At 40.4% G+C, this 21,940-nt stretch overlaps 1 protein-coding gene across 1 annotated transcript; it reads right to left on the bottom strand.

Annotated features, from left to right (window-relative positions):
• Window positions 1-2,193: 2,193 nt before the first annotated feature.
• HRH1 (histamine receptor H1) lies at window positions 2,194-20,153 on the bottom strand. Its single transcript, XM_074914031.1, has 4 exons — window positions 19,926-20,153; window positions 8,021-8,222; window positions 6,991-7,091; window positions 2,194-6,010 (listed from the first exon to the last, which is right to left on the bottom strand). Exon 4 carries the CDS (start codon window positions 5,888-5,890, stop codon window positions 4,475-4,477), a length of 1,416 nt encoding a protein of 471 aa, XP_074770132.1. The 5' UTR covers window positions 5,891-6,010; window positions 6,991-7,091; window positions 8,021-8,222; window positions 19,926-20,153; the 3' UTR covers window positions 2,194-4,474.
• Window positions 20,154-21,940: the final 1,787 nt, after the last annotated feature.

Here is a 21,940-nt window from a genome sequence, read left to right as displayed (position 1 = left end):
GATGGGGAAGGGAATTGGAGGGGTAAAGGTGAGAAGATTCATAGGTTGAGATGAAAACAGTTTAATAATGGAAATAAAATAAAGAAAAATATAATAATAATAATAATAATAATAATAATAATAATAATAGAAAATACAAATTAGTTATGCACAATGCAATTTCTTACCACCCACCGACCAATGCCCAGCCCATTCCCAGGCAGTGATCCCAGAGGAGGGAAAATGCTGAAATGACAATCCCAGGAGAGAGAGAGCCCCAGCCTCCTGGCCAGCTTTCATCTATACACTGAGCATAACATTACATGATATGGAATATTCTGTTGGGCAATTTGGGTCCAGTGCTCTGGCTGTGCTCCCTCCCAGCTTCTTGTGTACCTGCACACTAGCAGGACATAGGAAGTTGAAAAAACCTTGATTTCTTAGCAACAATTAAAAAAACAGTGTATTATCAACATTGTTCTCATACCAAATCCCGTACTGAAGCCAAAACACAGTGCTATTCTAGCTGCTTAGAAGGAAAATTAGCTCTATCCCAGCCAAACCTGAGACATACTTAATGAATGAGCAAAAGTGAATATGTGTGTGTACTATTTAAACTTGGCATTTCCAGATTAACTCATTCTCATTCTGGTGGAGGGAATGCATGAACTGAAACTTTCAAGTGTATTCTTACACTTCATCTTTAGGAATTTAAGCCATGCCAGCTGTTAGGAGGCTGGTCCTCTAGCATCCCTGATAGCAGTGGAAAGCAATCTGCAGAATTCAAGACCTCCTCTAGAACTATTCAGAGATGTCTACATGTTTCTATATTAATATCTTAGGATTAGAAATACATTTTTAAAGTTACTTTCAGTCTTCTTCATTTATTGTGCTCACACAAAGTGCATCATAAAGTGGCCTCACAGAGAACGTAACGGAGTCCTTTTAGATGATGGAATGAAGCCAAAATGTGCACCTACACTAACATTTCTTTTACTGAGTGCCACATTTTCTGAAAATAATATGGGAAAATAAACATGTATAGATGGCAGGATCCACTTGCTAATTGCACTCCTCCATTAATATGATACACAGTATTTGATGCAGAAGCCCAGAATTCTCATTATCCACTAGATGTCACCATTGACACAGAAAAAATCGTGAGAATATATTTTCTGCCTCTTAAAAGCGAGGTTGGTTTTACCACACCTTAATCAAAGTAGAACTCCAGTCCAAGGAATTTGTTATGTTCTCTTAAAACTGTGTGTCCTCTGACCTTCTTTATTAACTGGAAAACACTGAAAATGTTTCACAGGAAACCACACCTGGAATATTCTCTTGAGGCTTGGCCCCACGTAGTAGTAGGCTTCTCCATTCCAGAGCCATTTGAATTGCCTATTCAGTAAAATAAACTGATAAATCCTGTTAAGAACCTTGCTAATTGAAAGTTTAAAATAGGCAGTAGTCTGTTTTCCTATTATTATCTATTATAGCTATCATATCAGAAAAGCCCAACTTTCCCTGTCTTTATTATTAACACAGTTACACTAAGATTATGGATAAAAATTAAGGGAGATTAAAAATATTCAGGCAGCTTTATTTGCCTAGGTTTAGCTGTTCTGTGTTTGAATGTTCTTTAATTGTACCAGAAGTATTCTTTGTTATAGTCACAATTTTTAGAACAGTTTTCAGTTTTGTTTAGGTTGCTGTCTCATGTATTAATACATTTTAAAGTCAGAAAAGGCAATTTTCATGATCAAGAGGTTAGACTTCTTGACAACTCTAACTCACCTTTGCGTGAGCATGTTTCAGCAGTGTACACTAATAACTGTAGCTGAGTGTGCTGCTTTTTTATTTCCTTGGGGATCACCTAAATCACTATCCATTTTGGCTAGAAGTGATCTTGCATATGAAAGTAGAAAAAAGATCATAATGGCTGTGAATCTGAGCAATAGTTTGTGAAAGGCCATTGGATTAGAGCATACCTGTAGTCCTAAAGAAGGCACATTTTATTGACTTCTGCAGATACTGCTCCTGCAGTGAAAAAGTTGTCTGAATGAATTTTGCTGCTTCTATATTCTGTCTCTGCATTTTGCCTTTTTTTCTCCTAGTTTTGAGTCCCTTCATTGCAGTTTTTCCTGTATGCTACTTGAGACCAAAGCCAACTTATCTCTGAACCTTGTATGATACACTGAAATAAACTGAATAGAAGTCTATTCCTTTAACACATTTTCCCAATTTATTAAAATGCAGATATATTAGGGCTTCATTTAATGTTGAATACTTTAAATACAACTATTAACATTCAGCTGTTTAATTCAGAGAGATAAAACTGACAGGATAATATTTTGCATTTAGTTAGTGTATTATATAAAAAATTGATGAGCATCATACACACATTATCCTAAGTGTTGCACTGTTACTGTAAGTCTTGTCATATTCACTTTACAAAGTAGGCACATGTGGCACAGAGGGACTCCAAGTAGCTCAAGATCATTATTAATTAAGAACATAAAATGGAGAATTTCTCCTCCAACCATTAAACTACCATTTTTCACTTCTGATGTAAAAAAGATATTACACAGAACATTCAACTTCAACTCATCCCTCCAGACTCCTGACAGTACTCAGTTGAAGGAGTTCCAGTTCCTTCAGAACTTGGTTGTTAAGCTGACTGAGCAATTTCAGAAGCAAGAAAGCATTCAGGAAGTGGTAAATTCGTCAGCACAAGAAAATGAACAGGAGGACATTCTTTTTACATTGAACCCTCAGGAGGGCTGTCTAATAATCCTTCCCAAAATGTATGGAGACTTACATAAACTCACCATTACATGCAAACGTGACTTTATTAGCTGTTGGAGTCATCTGGTTCTGGGATTTCTTCTTAAAACTAACATACTACACAGTATTTGCTCGAAATGTTTCTCTCAGTTTCATAGTAGAAGAATTAGGAAACAATGCTTTACTGGTGTTCCACAACACTGCAGTATGTAGTCTTGAGATACTTGGCTAATATAGGACCTGAGATCTCCTCTGCCACAACTCTCCTCCCTGCTTCCCAATCGGTCTACTCTTTTCTTTTTTTCCTTTGGTGTAATTGTTCTGTGAAGTTGTAAGCTTCCTGATAAGTTAGCTCATGCAACATATGCCACTATGTACTTTTTTACTGAGGAACTATGTTTTCTTCCTTTGGGAACAAATGTATATGTGACTGCACTTACAAGAGGGGATTGATTCCTGTTGTATAAGACAGCATGTCTGTTTTCAAGAGTTAGTACTTAGAAACAGTTAAATCAGTGACTGAGAAAGTGAGTGCTCAAAGTTTGTAGAATGAACCTTAGCAGCAAAATTCTCTGTCAAGGCTCCCTCCCAGCTTTCTCCAGATGAAGCTGTTTTTACAGATGCTTGTGGATGAGGCCCTGAGCAACATGATGTAATATCAAAGCCAGCCCAGCTTTGAGTTGCAGGTTGTACTTAGATGTCCTCTTAAGATCCCTTCCAACCTATTCTATTATCATGCATTTCTCCTATTTTACAGCAGGATTTATAAAATGCAATTAAATATAAATGATAGAAAAACATACATCATGTATTTTATTTTTGGTTTTGCAAACTTGAATTGTTGCTCCTGAGTTTGCCTCACTATAGTAGGAAGAGTTTGCCTACAACAAGGTAAGGATATATGGATTAGTATTACCACTGCATGCTTAGGTTATTTGTCAACTTGTAGGATGAAGAAAATATGTGTAGTCTATAATCAAGTATAGCCTCTAAGTCTAGAAACAACAGCATACCCTTCCTGAATAAGTAGAGATGGTATGTTAAGTATGGAAAGTCTTAGCAAAATTTCTAGGACATAAAAATACTGTTTTTTTTCAGTGAAGTGAACACGTACAGGTATAAATGAAGCAAGCATGATATCAAAGAGATACGTTAAGTTACAATATGACTTGACATTTCAAAAAAGTTGATGGTTTAGGGGAAGCTATAAATAAATAGGGTAGATATTTTTAAACAGTTGAAGCTTCTTTCTTTGACTATGCAAAGTACCTCCACTTGCAGATCTTACTTCACAAGCAGTGTGTTTCCATGTTTAATGGAGTAAGTTGAAAGAGAAAAATATATTAGAACAATCACAGAAATGTTATTCTATTTCTTTCTTTTTTGTATCTGTAATTTATAATCACTGAAGATCTACATTTATGTCTCCAGTTTTTGTTCTACACGATGAAAGATGTACTCTCAAATTGTAAAATGCGTACAACAGTGTAACAGTTCTGAGATTGCCCCTGAGTTTTTCAGATTCCTGAATTATTTCTTCTTCACATGTGTTAAAGCTGTTAAATGCATGTCTCCCACATTTACTAACACTTGTTTATAAATTACAGTTTTCCAAAGTCTTCTACTTTACCTATAGTGTTTGTCTTTGAAACTGGAACGTTTTGTTTGGTTGAACTCTTGAGCTGCTTTTTAGCCCCAAAAATTCAGACCATTATCAGTGAATGTGAAGAATCTTTTTGAATGTCTTCTTGAAATTCTGGTTACAAAGAGGATACAGAAATGGATTTAAGGTGGAGTTCACATAGCCGAGCCATATAGTGAACATGTGTAATTTTGAAAATTGTTCATGGCCATGGAAAGCTATGACCATAAATAATACAAAATAGGGAATCCAGCACACCATAAAGGCTCCCATTATGACCCCTAACTGCTTCGCTGCTTTTCTTTCCCTGTTCCCATGCAGTCCTTGAATGTGCCTTTTGGAATGGGTATGCAGACTTTGCCAGGTTTTCCTCAGGTAAGTCAGCCCTCTGTTCTCAGTCTTTTCCTGAGGACTGTTGGCTCTTTCAGGCTCAGGACTGGAGTGCTCTTTACAGGGTATCTCCTCTGTGAAAGTATGGTTGTCTGATGCATCACTTAAGTCACTGTCTTGTGAGCAAAGCTCCTCTTCATTTTCATTCTCTTCTGTCACACATGCGCACTGCTTTCCTCCTTTATCCAGGCCTGGCTCAGACTGGGCAGTGGTGTGAGGAAAACAGCTCCATTTAAGGACTTTCCTATTACTCTTGCTAACGAATGCCTTTGAAGACTTGTCAGGATTACTGAACTGAAGCTTTGCCTCCATATTTTTGGGCTGAGGGGAGATTTTCTCGTCCTTGGGAAGGGTGTCCTCACCTATGATTTGCTTTTGGAGGCAAATATTTTGCTTTTCCTTCATCTTACTATGATTTATGGGGGATTTTTCTGAGAAAGACCGATATGATCCATTGATGAGCTCTCGGTGTTGACAGTGTTTTCGAACAGCTCTGAATATTTTGTAGTAGAACCATAGCATCATGACAGAGGGTAGATAGAAATTGACAATGGCTGTTAACACTTTAAACCACGTGACTTGAGAGAATTCAGTTTCACATTTGTTTTCCTTTACTTCCCTTTTTCCATTATTAGCAAAAACATGCCATCCTAGGATTGGAATGACCCACGTGAAAGAGAGTAACCAAACCCCCAAAATCATTAGCGATGCTCTCATTTTTGTTCTATACTTGAGATATTTCAGTGGTTGCTGAACCGAACGATAACGGTCAATGCACAATATGAAGAGATTGAAAATGGATGCAGTACTGGCCACATAATCCATTGACAGCCAGAACAAACAGACTGGTAAGCCTAGAGTCCACACACGATTTAGGAGATAAACAATATTCAGGGGCATAACAGCTGCACCAACTATAAGATCTGCAATAGAGAGGCTGACAATGTATAAATTGCCAACTGTTTGCAGCTTCTTTTCAGTTTTCACAGCACATAGCACTAATATATTCATGACAATAGTGATCAGTGAAACGCTTCCCAGGAACACACCTAGAAGAGCTGAGTGAGAGATAGTTGAGTTCTCTGTGTTTTTTAACATCTTTTGCACAAGAACACAGAATGAAAATCAGAGAAGATGTCCAGGCCTTGGAAATTCAGTCTTGGATTATACTCCTGGATGAAAACGTGTTGGATTGCTTTGTGATATTTATTTCCAGAACTATAGAAGAGAAAAGAAATATGCTCAATCACTGTAGTACTAAAATAAAGTAATAAAACTAGTTTGTGCTTTGGCTTAGCACTGTCCCTTTTAGAACTTTCCTAAATAACGAATTTTTACATTTTACATATGGATAATTTAAGATGTGTTCTATGAAGAGTACTGGAGCAAGCAAACCATCCAAAATGGTTTGCAGAAAATTTCATGGGCCTTCATGTAATTCTGACTGCAGAATCTGGAGAAGAAATTTCAGTCCTCACTGTTTTAAATTATTATATCTCATTAAATACCTGATCATGAATCATAACATAAACTACATATTGTCAAACCAATTTAAAGTGGGTTAATAAAAAGCAAATTAACATGTTTTATACTAAACAGTTTTAAACAAACCAGTGACTATTTACAAACTACATCTAATAGTTTGAGAATACAGCAGCTGGATTTAATTATCCACAAGTAATAGCGGATCATATGATGTCAAGTAACGAGGTATTCCAAACAATAAAAAGTCTCCAGCCAGCAGACACCTTTAGCTGATACAGAGTCTCAAGAAACTCCTAAGGTTGCAGCCAGTGCCTGTGTTTGCACTGATAGGCAGTCGCTCAAATTATAAGTAATCAGTAATCTCTTCCTACTCAATTCAAAGGTGGCAGCCCTATTTTATTTCAAATACAAACTAATAATATTTCAGGGAAAATACTAGGATTTTTCAGGATTAATATGCATTTTACAACCTCTCACATGTACATAAATACGGGGGCTTCTAGGCTGAAGTCTACTAGTCATCCAGGTGCCTAAGAACCCGGAGAAGGCATGTCACTCCTGCATGCTTGCTGTTGCTGTTTGCTGCATTAAAATGGAAAGTAAATTGGAAATAAGAGGAGTTGAGACTGAACACGTAGCAAACCTTTTCTTTATGCCTAAGATTTTTAAAATAATTAATCTTTAATAAATGAGTTATCTTTATTTGCTCTGACCTTTGGTATGAGCCATGTGTAGAGCCAAGCCTTCAGAATGAAAATTCTTTAAATTCTTCTATATCCCATGATCAGAGCGCCTAGGAATTCCAGTACATGCACTACAGTTTATAAAACAAAAGGACAACTTACTAAACACTCACCATGGCATATACAAAACCTATTTTACAGTGGGCCACATTTCCCCAGTTAGGCTTGTTTTCTAGTCACATTTATTTCTACATGCTATTTTGCACGTGTTATCAAAGAGTGGCAGATTTCATTTGTACATACACGGTGATGTGAAGCTTTATGGTGACTTGATCTGCATTGGGAAACAAATATAGGTGCATACTGCACTTGTGAACATAGAGGTTATATATTGAGATCATAGGCCTTGATTATAAAATGTGTTATTTCTTCCATTTTCTAACACAAGTGTAGTAACTCAAATATGGGCAATAAAAGAGGAAAGGAAGGGAGGGAATGTAGACGTAAGAAAAGCACCTTTTCCAAGTTGAGTAGATATGCTATTCCATTATCTAGAAATTCTCTGTGCCTTTGGTATCTTCCACTTCCAAACTGCTCACTTCATGAGTTAACCTAAAGTCTGAAAAATGGTTAATAATATTTTAAGTCTTGGAGCATATGATCAGTTGACCAAATCTGTCTCCAGGATATATAAGAAAAATGTCTGTGAGGGTGATACCTATTTTCTGCCATTTTTCTCTTATAGTGCTTCGCTGAGTTTATGTGCTGGTAAATCTCTTAAAGCAATGAGGAAGGAAACTGAGACTGCAGACATATTAGCTCAGAGTATTTACACAACTAACACTGAGAGAGATGTACAGAATTTCTCATCCTTGTTATTCTAAACGTCGTCAAAACAATAAAATGCAACAGATTATGCAATAGTCAACATTTCATACTGAAATTCAGTAAATCAGTATGTCATGCTAACTTTATCTCTTTCTTATTCCAGTAATCAGGGTTGAAACTAAATGTTTTTCTTACAAGAGGTCAAATTCCTTCTTCCTTAAGCTTTACTTACAAGTGCCTGGTGTTATGAAAGAAGATGTGTGCTTGGTAGCAGTAGCATCCATAGGCAGAGGAAATCCGTACACTGTGGGGTATGAGCTCAAGAGCTGTATTCTGTAATTCTGTGTTCTGCACAACCTTCAGGTTCTGTCATGTTTAGTTCTTCAGTGACAGCTAGTCACAGATGTCAGAAGATCAGAGGTCTCAAGCATCTCCTGTTTGAGAATGAGAACAGAAATTATTCCATGGATCCTACGGCAATGTGTCTGGTGATGGGAAATGGTTCTATCCCAGTCTGTCATTTCCCTTTCACAGCTATACACTGTAACCTCTCTGCTGGAGTCAAGTACATGGGACATGGTCAAGTCAAGAAGTTGATGTTAATTGCTTCAGAGACCTCATAAAGAAATGACTGATCTTCACCCCCACATATTTTCATTTAAATTTATGGCACAGTAACGGGAGAAAAGGCAACCTTAAATGAGTCTTCAACCAAAAGAATAACAGCAAAGAAAGGTATCTGATTAGACAGCTCTCCTCGGTTATTTATGAACTGCATATGGAATAAAACGTAGAGCAGGATTACAAGTAAATGGTGTTGACTGCTTCCCAAACTTTCTCTCTAGCGCTGCTGCAGTGAGATAGGGTGGGATTAGGGAGCAGCCTGCGGAGCTTGATCTGGAGTACTTCTGCTCCAAAGAAGGAATGAAGGTCTGATTTTTCAGATCATGCTCCACTTCTATTAAAATGTCTTTAATCCAATGACAAAGCTTGATTACTTTTCTGTTTTGGAAGAGCTTATACAGGCTATAACAATCCAAGAATGAAGTCAAGACATGCAAATCATTTGAGAACACTAAGAACAGGAAAAAATCAGGGAAATGCATTTGCTCTCTTAAAAATACTCATGCTAACAGGTACTCCATATTTGTAATAATTCTATCTTATAATGTAATTTTTATCACAATGTCATTTGAGCAGTTCATGGTCCCTGATAGATTTTATCTTCTCTGCTTTATAGATAGCTGGCCATGTACTATTAAATTTATAGTGAAATTGAGGAACAGGTCAAAGTGATCTGCTAAACATCATACAGTAAATTTAGATCTAAAACCAGCCAAGGCTCCCTTGCTCTCCAAAAAGTGTCCTGACTACTATATTGTTTTTTTCTGTCTAGACTTTGGGTCTGTATTTATTCAGAGATCCCAGACAAGCAATGTTGATTTAGAAATTAAGTATATCTTTTTTGCTTTGTTTTAACTTTAATGCAGTGCAAGCAACTTAGTCTGGCTTTGACCTTCTGATGTCTTCTGTTGTAATAAGTCCACTTACATGATAAGGTCTAATATGTCTGGATGGGACTATACCCAGTAACAAACATCTACAGTATTAATCACTGGAACAGGCTTGCAAGAACCATTTGCCCTAGTCTAGAGTGAGTAGATCTTGAGGCTGGATTAGGATATTAAAACTTTACAGGAACACTGCATTTTCCCTATTGAACAATTTGTGGTTCTCACATATGATCTTTTACAACCCGGACTTTGTGAGTGTTCTTCCATCAAAGACAGTATTGTAAGGCTCTGAGTAGTTTATGTTTTGGAGTGTTTTTATGAGAAAAGTCGTCCCTCTGCCACTCTAAGAGGTAAGTGGAAGAGTCTCCATACCTTCAGCATGGAAGTTGTATACCCAACACATACTTCCTACCTATCTAGTTTCATCTGAAACCAAATCATACCTCTGAATCTATTAAAATGATGTACCAAGGACATGAGTTGGCCACAAAATCCTTAAAATAGAGCAGAAATGCAGTGTTGCCTTTGCACGATCTAGTCCTTGCAACTGTCTCTTTGCATCCCCTAGCACATGACACCATGTGCTGCTGCTGCTTCTGCCCGAGATCTTTCAGATGGTGCAGAATTTCCCGTAACAATAAGCTGTGATAGGCATTTAGCAGCATATCAGACATACTGCAGTCCCACACTCATGTGTGTAAGGGCCCAAAGAAGGCTTCCGACACAGGAGTCTTTGTGGATCTTGCACCTGTCAGTGTCCATGCTCTTTCCATTAGGAGAAAACAATCAGCCTAAAGATCTTGGGTAGTTCCTCAGAGTTTCTAAACCCTGACCTCACCACTAAATGCCTTCTTTAATTTTTACAGTCTGTAAAGAGCTTTTTCTACAAGGAAAATCAGCAGTCATGAAGTGTTTGTTATTGTATCACAGTGGTAATTCTTCCAAGGAACAAGAACCTACTGGGAGATGCTAAGTGGATGCCTTAATGACTCATTAGTGCAGGTGCAGCCTATTAAGCCCTGACTAAGTGGGAGTAAGTTTCTAGAAACAGATGCTGATATATCTCATACCGATAGGTTTTAAAGAAACTAAAGCTACAACAGCGAAAGGCTAGGCTAGAACAAATTTCTTGCTCATCAGATTAAGTTCAATGCAGAAAGTAAGATTTTATTTCAGATGACCCATGTTGACTATGTTGTACTTAAGAAACTTACTTGTTTCTAGTGATTTTTTTTTTTTAGTTATCCTTTAGGTGTTGAAAGCATTAACACACTAGATGTTTGATTAATTTTCCTTTCAAAGACTTATTTATTTCTCTGTAAAAAAACAATACCTAGGCAATGCCTGCCAATATTAAAGGCATATTTTTTGATAAATAGTAAATGAAAAAACTTGATAACCTGCCTTCTGTTCCCATTCAAATGGTCCTTCCAATTCAGGAAGGACCAGCTTTTTTTTTTTTTTTTTTTTTTTTTTTCAGAAAAGTGTCTACAACTATCAAAGGAAAGACTGGATTTCATCTATGCTTGAGTTGTCTCTTCTTGGTCATCTGAAAAGTCTACATAATCTGAAGTTTTAGTGTCTGACCAGTCAAATTTTGTCAATCATCCTAAATTGTCCTCTTCCTCCCACACACCTATTTTAAGGGCAGTAAGAGTTATAAATGAATCTTTTACTATGTGAACAAACAACCCAGCCTGTCTTATAAATACTTGCATTCTTTGTTTTTATTATGACTCTTCCTTTGTGTGGAGAAGCTCTTAACCAACAGATCTGGACATCGGGTTGTCTAGTTTTGCATGAACTTGTATTGCATGCATTTGGTGGCAGAGAATTTTAAGTGGTTCTTGAAGTAAATGCTATCTTGGGGAAAAATGAGGCCAGAACTAATGTAGCAGATGGATACTACCACAGATGTGCTGAAATCTACAGACTAGACTGCAGAGAGAAAATTGCTGTCTGAGTTGTTGGATCTGTGATCTGCATACTGATTTCAGGAGTTGAATGCCCTGGGAAATGGGACAGGCCTTCGGTGTGCCAGAGGTGCTGTTCCTGGGAAGGGTAAAGGCATGCAGACTGTTTCTGATGCCTTCTCCACACTGTCACTTCCAAGGAGAGTGGATGGTCCAGTGCTATAACTACTGCACTTCTTTTTTTGCCTCCTGGTTCAGTCACTTGCCTAAATATAGTGAACAGGCTATATAGTTTCAGAGCAATAACAAAGCAGAATAGAAGGAGTAGTGCAGTTACACCCACACTCTTAAGACATCAATTATCTCAAGGAATGAACATAACTCATTTTAAACTAACTGAAGACTCCTTGAATTCGTGTATCCATTTGTTCTGAAGGTGCAGGACACTGTGAACAGTCCTCTCAGCTTAGAGCAGCGAGTGGGGGACCACTTAATGCAGTATTGCAAAGGGACCAGAGCAAGGTCATCACTTCTGCCCTTTATACAGAAGCTATAATGCTTGGCTGCTGTCTGGTCTGAGATGTCCAGTTTATCCTTATTCCTCTAACTTGGATGGTGGTATTCTCAGGATAGCAAGTAGACATTATGAACAACAAAACCACAGAATGCAGCGCCAGTTGTAAAGGGAACTTGAAGATTTAAGTAACTTTGTGAAGTCTTTCAAGAAGAAAAAAGTATTTATAACTGTATGATACAGTGAATTTGTAACCTACTTGTGTAAGGATATTTTCTTTTCAGTCCAGCGATTCTACTGTACTATTCCTATTTTCTATTTGTATATCTGGATATGGAGGTACAGGCTGTCAGAATTGCAGACAAATACTTCTGCTTTTATTTAATTGAGGAAATATTACATCCGGTTTCCTTAGGTGAAGTATAATTCAAGGAGTAAAAAAATGTTTGGGGAGGTTGAAAGATTTGAAAATATAAGTGAAAGTTCAGCTTGGGGCTTGTAGATGATGCTTGACTTGATTATACTTGATATTTTCAGGTTTTAGTTTGTATAGAATCAGAGCAGTTGCTTCTACAGCCACATGTGCCAATCAAATTGGCAGGCTACATGCTGCTGTCAACACAGATTTTTATGATTACTGATCTTCATGCTTTTATTTGTCTGGGGCTTTACTAGGAATGAAATTATCTACAGTTTTAGCTATCTGCCAGCAAAAAGCTTAGACCTTCTGAAATCGAGTTTTAGCATGAATAACAAAAACCATTATATACAGTCATGCTGTCCTTCTGATTTGCATACATGCATCCTGAGTCCTTAGCTTTTTATACCAACCACTGAACTTTGAGAGGAAATGGAGTACTGGAATCTGAGTCATCACTGCACTGTCCAAGCTCAAATCTTGATTAAGATGCTGTACCATGTCTGCTTGTAAAAAGACTTGTCTCCTTCAGAAATAACTGTCTCCTCTGGTGGTGTGACCATCCCCCTGCTCCCCCTTAACTGGTGTACTGTGCTCTTAATTGGATTAAGAATACTGTACTGGATCCTATCTTTAATCTTCCTCTTGCTTTGCAGTCCGATATCCTTGGGTAACTACTGATTGTAGGTGCTGCTGTTGGATATCTGGTTGGGTGGGCAAGGAAGGAAAACTCAGCTTTTTATTTTGTGCAGTAGGAACAAACATGCTCCTTTTACCACCTATACATTTCTCAGGCATCATTGAAAACTACTGTTATATCATTAATATAGAACTTTGCCATTGAAAAAACCACAACCAAACAACCCCAAACAACTGTGTAGACGGTTCTGTTTGCGATAATATAGTAGTGTACCTTTGCTGATCTCATACTCTTTCCACTTTAAAATAGCATGCTATGCTGCTCATACACGGGAGGAATGCAGTTAGTCCCAGATTTAACTAGCATACAGGCTTCTCTGGCATGCAGGGTGGTCAGCCACTTCCCAGCTTAATTGAGAAGTTAAATTATATGCTATTATGAATGCACATCACTGCAGGGAAATTAGACAAACTACTATAACCTGTCAAAAGCAAATTATTTCTGTAAAATATGGAAGCTTATGACTTCATGCAGCTTCACTCTCAAGCAACTGAAAGTTTGAGATGTTTATTACTTCAGTTGTGCCTACACAGCGATACTGATTTGAGGCCATTTGGCATGAAAAGTCTGATTTACTACTGGCTTATGAGTTGTCTATTTGGAGAAACAGCTTCTAAAAAAAATATTATGAAACAAATCTAATCCAGCCCAGTTATTTGACTTAAGCTGATACTTGCATCTGGTCCTATGTTTCTGTCCTTGAGCAGTGCCAAGCAGTTTGTTTCAAAACTTAGACTGTAAGGGCCAGTTCTTGAGTGAAGACTCATCACAGAAATACTGCGGTGGAGGGTCTTGCTCTCATTAGTGTAATCAGAGCACTGTCAAAGATCTTTTCCTTGAGACAGGGGAGTCTGTCCTGGGGAAAGCATTCTGGGTTTGATATTTGCTGTGTGTTTCTGTGTCTGTGTTCATAAAAAAAAAAAAAAAAAAAAAAAAGGCAGAAGTTGATTTTTTGATCTCCCCAGATGACAAAAAAATGCAACTTTTACCATATGGTTCATATATGATACTGAGAATACGTGAACACAGAAGTATAGGCTAGGTATTGTTTACAGTATACAAAAATACCCCACTAAACCTGGGAAGGCGATGATTGGAAAGCATATTCTTAGAGCAGTGGCAATTTGCAAAAGTGGAAATTGAATCCAAAATACTAACATGCTAGTCTAAGGAAGTGTTCACATTAATAATATGCATTATACAGCCAAGTATCAAATATTTTCTCAAAAAAGACAGTTATCTTTACTATGTACGGTATATACCCAAGAAGTAAAGCTTAATGTGCATCTAAAATGCTTTCCTGTGTAGAGAAATCCTTGTGTGATCAGAAAATTCTGGCATTAGTAGCATTTAATTGTATAAGCACACATGTGCTAATTAATTTGCATAGATGAGCACACATTTTTATGCTAAGTAATACTTTAAATATGAAGAGGCCATGCCAAGATAGGAAACTAAACACCAACACCGAATTGAGTCCTGTAAAGTTTGATTTGGGATAGAGTGGTTAGGAGCTGGAACACTCTCCTAAAATGTATATAACTAGTCAAAGGCTAGGGAGCAGTAGTGAAGGGGAAAGATATTTTTGATAGTATTTTCTTATTTAAAGAACGGTTACCATTTGTGGCATGCAATCTTACTCTGGGTATGCTCTTTTCTATAAACCGTTTATCAATACTCTCAGATTTCACGTAATGTTCATGCATAAGGCCCTTCAAAATTGTTTTTCCCTGGCATCTTTATCGTACCGATTGCACTGATTTCACCTCTTTTGTGTTTCTTCTCTTTAGAACTCACAAATAATGTTGAAAGCCTAAGTGAATTACAGAGTTCTGCAGGCTTTTACATTATTTACTAATTCATGACATTTTTCTGGGTTCTTAACATTTTTTTTTTAGAATGAGAATTGACTCCTTGAGAACATAATTTTCCATGTATAATTAAGGACAGATCATCTATGTCTCTGATATCTCTGTACTGGAGTTTGTATACTCCAAATCACATTCTGCTTATTTGAATTTTCATTGTTCCAGTACTGATGCATATTCAACTGCGTACAGTAACTCCTGGAAACATAAATCAACAGCTGAAAGCAGGCACGGAAAGCAAAGGTGAGGTATAGAAAGCGTATTTTCTTGCGCACTTCAATACATCCTACTTTGTGTCAAAGCCATGATGTTCTCCTTGTTCAGTCCTCCACTTCTACTTCCCTGAGTTTTACCAGGTCTTTCCTGATCCTCCCTCAGCCCTTTCTTCTGGGGGGGTGGGGAACATAATAGCTGGCCTGTATGATTAATATGAGAGCTACAGGAATAGTATCAGGAAAAATTATTAAATATCCCTTGGCATTCAACTACTGACAGAACCTTGGCTAGGGAAACATTACTTATTATTTAAGAAGAAAAAAATGTCTGGATGTGGTTCATAATCTAGAGAGCCTGAATTTACAGGAATACAGATGCAGGCTTGTTACTTGTCAGCAGAACCAGTGAATGCAGTAATTTCTCTGCTATTTGCTTAGGAACGTTCTGAAAACAATTTAGGAAAGAGAGAAACCAAACAAAGGGAAACTGTAGCTACTTAACTGAAAAGAAGGGTGGGGATGCCCTCAAATGGAATAGTGAATTCCAGAAAAGTGGAAAAGTAAAACTGATCAAGTTACATTTACTGTTATAATCAACTTGAATTTCTTCTAGTACGTGGATCATTCACTCAGTGTATAAAGTACATGAACAAATATCCAATAAATTGCCTAAAAATCTCATCTAACCTGGTAGCAATATCTGGCTATATGCAGCTAGATTATTACTGGAATCTATTCATCCTAAGAAAGTAGCTAAACATTTTCTCTTTGATGTATTAAAATTTAAAATGAAGCCCATCTGGAGAATCCTCTGCAAAACTGTGTAGTCCTAGCCACTTGAAAGTTGATGGTTTTATTTTTTTTTTTAAAGATTGCTGTTAATGAAAGGGTATCATTGACAGCTCTAATCCATGCTGAGGAATGCAGACCCAGAGCAGAGGGCATTTTTATATTCAGTGTCCTTAGTAGAGTCAATATTAGGAAGCAGAGATCTTAAGTATCATGTTTTAACTTCCAATAGTGTCACCTGAACCAGGATAGTCTGAAAGTGTAGTTTCAGAATCTTTCAAGTGCTGTGTTTCCATTTTATTCTGGTGTCCTGTCCCACCCCACCCAACCAGCTGTAGAATGCTGCTGTCTTCTGATGACTGACCTTCACTTTTACATACTAATACTAAACCTTCCTAAATTTAAATTGTTCAGCAGTATAATCGACTACTTAATAAAACACTTTTTTAGATACTATTACACTACAACATGTATTTGTCATGTTTTTGGCTGGAATAAAGTAAATGTTCTTCCTAGTAGCTGGCATAGTGCTGTGTTTTATATTTAGGATAACAATGTTGATAACACACTGTTGCTAGTCAGTGTTTATACTAAGTCAAGGACTTTTCAGCTTCTCATACTGCCCTGCCAGTGGAGGCTGAGAGTGCACAAGAAGCTGGGAGGGTACACAGCCAGGACAGCTGACCCAAAAGAGCCATGCCCAGTATATAAACTGGGGGGAGTTGGCCCAGGGCCACCTCGACTTGGGGGTTGGCTGGGCATCGGTCAGCAGGTGGTGAGCAACTGTATTGTGCATCCCTTGTTTTGTATATTATTATTATTTTCCCTTTCTTTTCCATCTTATTAAACTGTCTTTATCTCAACCCATGCATTTTACTTTTTTTTTTCCCCCCAATTCTCTCCCCCATTCCACTGGAGTGGGGGTAGTGAGCAAGCTACTGTGTGGTGCTTAATTGCCAGCTGGGGTTAAACTACAACAGCATTTACAATTTTTTTTTTTTTTTTCCCATGAAGAAATATATTATTTTTTTAAATCTCTGTCTTAACCTGAAATTACCAGGAGATAGATATATCCTTTTTTAATTGATTGGCATTTCTGAACAACTCTAACACCAGGCCTGTATTTCATGAGCATTAAAACCAAAAGACCTAAGAGAAGATGGACACATTCCAAAGAATGTTCTGGCCTTCAAAATGTAAGCTCAGACTTCTACTGAACTCTTCTTCCAGTGGCTCAACTTTCTGGTTTAAGTTGTACTAAATGTCAGTTTTTCCATGACAAAAAATCAGTCTTGTTTCTACGGTAGTATTTCCCATATATGGCTTATTTTTGCCCAGAGACTGGAGGAAAACCCCATCATGACTAGAATCCTAAAGCTTCCAGACATAGTTCCCTGCTAGCCTAAACATGATCAGCATCATCTATTTCATTATCAATGTGATCTTGTAAAAAAATAGTATTTAAGTGCTATTCTCATTAAGTAGTGCAGTACTGGAGAAGTCTTATCTTATCTACTCCACTACTTATGTCTAAAAAGAGACTTTTGCTCTAAGTGTTAGACCTATTAAATAACTGTTGTAATAGATGAAACTTCCTTTTGTGCTTTGATGTAGTAAACAAAACCGCTAGCTGTAAAATCTCCTATAAATGAGGCAAATTTTCCAGTGTGGTGGTGCCTCTAAAGCTGAGTAGCCACAGTGGTGCCTTTTCATGGGGATCTATTGGAATCCACTAATCCAACTCACTAAAACAGGCCATCTTTCTTACACGGATAGCAAAAAAATCTTTAGAGATTTTTGGATTCCACCTTGTGTTACTACTTACTCCGACCCTTGATGAAATGTAAAACTAGTTGCTTTTAATCTTTCTGCATCAGAGATGCAGTTAAGTTTTTAAAATGGAGCTCAACCAGTCATACAAATATCGAGATTTGTCTGTTTCTTTGCAAGTGACTTGGTGAGTCACTTCTGGGGAATCACTAGCCAAAACATGATTTAAATGTTGAGGTTGCATGCCCCAGTACTATTAGATCGGCTATGCGGCTTAATGGTTTCCAGTAGAAAGAACTGGGTTTGGATAAAGGAAGCTTCATTGTCTGATAGAGAATAAGTGAACCACTTGTGAAGCCCGATGAACCCATCTATGAATAACTTCACTGCATTCTGAGGAAATGCTGGATGTGGAGTAAACTTACTGTTTTACAACAAAAGTCATTTAGCTTCAGCACATATGGAATTGTCAAGTTCAGATTCTCATCCTTTAAGATGTTCTCTCTTTCCTCTAGCTCATTGCGTATGTATTGAAGAATCCAATGTTGCTATTCTTCAAAAGAAGAAAAAAAAATCTTTGAACTTCCCTTGCCCCCAGAGTGAGTATCTGGTCAGGATAAGCACAAACTAATACTGCAATTCACATCATTTAAAAAAAAAAAAAAAAAAAAAAAAAAAAGAGACCACATAATAGTGTTTTTAACATTTGATAAAACAGATTTAGCTCTTAGGGTCAAAGAAAATAGGCTAATATTATGAATCTTCCTCGCTCTTCCTTCCCACCCCACCTCCCCCAAGCTACTGAAGTGCTGTTCAATATGAAATTTCTTCAGGGATTTACCAAAATGAATTTCAAACCAAGTAAACTTTTGGTGCTTTTAAGCTATACAAAAGACTTCACAAAAAGGCACAAATTTAGAAGTCCTAGTTGGTATGAGGAGTTACTGTCTCCTTGTACTGTTAATAAAAGTAAACCCTCTTACTGAAAGGTTTGGTTTCAGCTCACTGAGATATATTATACATATATATATGTATAATAATATATATGTATAATATATATTATATAATGTATATATATGTATAATATATATATTATACAACTCATTTCTCTCTATTTTGGAATATATACTGGGTTATCAGTCTCTTCAAACTTTGGGTAGCCTTAGTGTAGTAATAGGATGAGTTCCTTCATACTTTAGCAATAACCCATTGAATGTCCAAAGTCTTCGCTGTTTTTTTTTAAAAAATAAAAATACATCTGACTTTAACCACCTCCTACCTTTCTCCAGGCAGTTTTAACATTGCCTTTTGAATTAAACAGATGGCTAAGATGAACTGGTGGAACACAAAGTCTCTTACAGCTAGAGAGCCTGGTGCTTTGCAAGTAAAAAATTTAGAAGCAGCTTATCCAAGAAGCCTGATTCCTCTCCATCATTTCTGCGCAGCGTCTGTAACGGACAGGCTGGGGAGCTCTGCCAAGGGTTGCCCTCGGTATAGGTTTAGAGCAGGTTATGTCCCTACTACACCCCGCACTGCCGCTGGCCACCCTCAGGATGGTAGACTCTAATGTATTTGAGAAATGCCACAAGATCTGAAATTTAACGCATCTAGGATTTTTCCCCACCTGCGAAAGTACGATTGTCTTCAGAAAGGGATGAAGGTTGTGTTCAGGCAGACCTTCCTCTTTCTTCAGCCAAGTCACTACTTCTTGAAACAAGGAAACAACCCCTCCCTCCCTCCTTTTCTCAGCCATGTGCTTTTCCATGGACTCACCATTTGTCAAAAGATACTTAAAATAAGGGCATAAATGTTTTGCGGGTAGCCAGAAGCTCACCCTGACCTTCTCTAAGCCGTCAGTGTGACCAGTACGTGTAATGGAGGGTGTGGGCTTCACCCCCCGCGTCCCTTCCCCTCCCCTCCCAGGCCTCCCCCGGGCTCAGTCCCCCGCTGGCAGGTGGCGGCGGGGACCCCCTCTCCCCCGGGCAGGCCCCCCCGGCACCGAGTGTCCTCCGGGGAGCCGCTGCCGCCCCTCTGCCTCTGCGCCTCGACCGGACGGGCTTGGCACGGCCGGGCCCTGCCCGCTGCCCCCGGGAGCCCGCTGCCCCCGGGAGCCCGCTGCCCCCGGGAGCCCGCTGCCCCCGGGAGCCCGCTGCCCCCGCCGCCGGCTCTCAGCGGGGCTCGGTCACGTTCGGAGCAGCCAACCCCGGCCCCGCGTACCCACGGCGGCCGGGCGCGGGGCGCGCTGCGGGGCTGCGCGGTTCCTCTCTCCTCCTCCAGCCCCGCGCCGCCGGGGGCTGCCCAGGCCGGGACGCGCGGGGCTGAGGCGCCGCAGCCTTCCCGCCGCCCCCGGGGCGAGGCTGCCGCCGCCGCCGTCCCCTCGCCCCAGCGCTCCCTTCCCCTTCCCGCTCCCCGCCGGCCGCGGTCCCGGGCACTCACCGGCGCGGAGCGGGACCGGCCGCCGGGAGCGCGGCGGGCTCAGGCTCCCGCGGGACGGCGGCTCCTCGCCGCTCCCCTCCTGGGTCTCCGGTCGGTGTCCGCGGCCCTCGGCTGGGCAGGGCAGGGGCGGGATGCCGGCCGGAGGCGGGATGCCGGGCTCCGCCCCCCGCCCGTGTCGTGCGGCCGGGGGCAGCGCTGGGCTCTGCCCGCCGCCGCCCTCGGGGCTCAGGGGCCGGGATCCGGCGCTGCTGCTCCGCTCGCCACGGCCCTTCCCTCCTCGGGTCAAGTGCCGCCCGGAGGCGCCGCCGCCCCGTCCCGAGCAGAGATGAGAAACCCCCCGGGGCGGCGGCCCCAGCGCGGCGGGGAGGGGGCGGGGAGGGGGCGGGGGGGGCGGGAGCTCCGCCCGGGGCGGGGAGGGACGCGGCCGCCGCCGCCCCCCGGCCCCGAGCACGGCCCCGCCCCGCCTCGGCGTGCGGCGCCGGTGTGTTGGGAACCTGCGGCAGGCGGGAGTGGTTCCGCCTGCCCCGGGACACCGCGCCGGGCCGTGAGGCCATTCGTTTACCGGAGGTGCCGCCGGAGCCCGCGGGGATCAGCGATCCGCTCCCGGGGGGCCTCAGCTCAGCCCCGGGCAGCCGTGGCCACCGCTCCTGCCCGAGAGCGAGCGGGTGTTCCGCAGGAGCTTGGTCCGTGGCGGTTTCTTTTAGTGGGACCGTCTCACAAAGCCCTGGAAAATCTCACGTGCAGAACACGTTATTGCCTAGCTCAGGTAAATGGACTTGTTTTGTCTGACTTCCGTAGGTCCAGTACATCTGCTGCGTGTTACACACACAGGGGTTGGGTTTTTTTGCAAAGGAACCAGCCAGTTTTCACTCCCTTCTTTCAAACCGTGCTTATTTCCCCCTCACTTTTAAAAATGTGAGATTAGAGATGTGTTGCACGAAACTCTTTATGTGGATTCAAAAGGAATGTTTTGTTATGTAAGTCGTAAAGAATTCGTGCAGCGCTGTTTTTGCAAACAGCATTGTTAGGCACTTAGTAATGTCTGTAAGGCTGGTGAAGGGTATTGTAAACTTTGTGCAATTCCCCACCACCACGGAAACAGGAGAACAGAGGGAAATACCTGTGTTCCTGCACTCAGCCGGGGGAGTCGTGCCCCTTGCCAAACACCGCGCTTCTATCAGTGAAAAAGCCTTATAGTCATAAACTACATCCTTGATGCTACTAAGGCAATCTTTTTGCTCTTGAATAAAGTGTTAACTGTCCCATTGCAATTGTGATAAATCCAATTTCTTAAGAAATGTATGTTTGGGTCTTGTTTAAATCACCCTCTCCCGTAGACAGTTGGTCCTGCGGGTGGCCAGAGCAATCCTGTGCAAGAACCTTCCCTTTGCTGGGGCTGGGCAGTACTTGGATCGCGCTGGGAGGCTTTACGCTGGAAAGTGGTTAGCCCTGTCATGTTCATGCCTATTACACAGTTAACTTGAAGAATAACTTCTGTGCTAGCAGTTTATGCTTACCCGCCAACATTAGCTTCACTCCTGCAGCAGTTTCATGCTCAGTCTCCTTTGCTGTTTTGACCTATTTGTTATGTCTAAATAGGCTTGTTGTAGGCCTTTTTTGGGGGGGTGGAAAAAAAAAAAGAAAAATAAAAAAAAAAAGTCGTGTTTGTAACTTTCTGTATGAACATCATGTTGCAACTGCTCCGTGTGCTTATTCTCCTCTGGACCTCTTCCATGCAAACAATGTTTTCTGCAAGCAAAGCCAGAGATGGACGGGAAGGCTCACAGCAGTGCTGCAGCGTTGCTCAGAGATGTTCCTATCTCCCAGCAAACATGTTTGTTCCAAAGAATGTTTAAGTAACCTCTTTTAGAATGCCAGGGGCTTTGTCCTGTTGAAGGTGGCATCTCCAATTAGATAGAAAGGACCTGAATAAATTATCCCTTGCTATGCCTAGTGCTGCAGATGAAAATGAGACTCGGGTGCTGTTGCACTGTGCGCCATGACTGAAAGAGCTA

The sequence above is a fragment of the Athene noctua genome, chromosome 10, assembly GCF_965140245.1.
Source record: "Athene noctua chromosome 10, bAthNoc1.hap1.1, whole genome shotgun sequence".
Lineage (NCBI taxonomy): Eukaryota > Metazoa > Chordata > Aves > Strigiformes > Strigidae > Athene > Athene noctua.
This window is presented reverse-complemented; position numbering and strand designations above follow the sequence as displayed.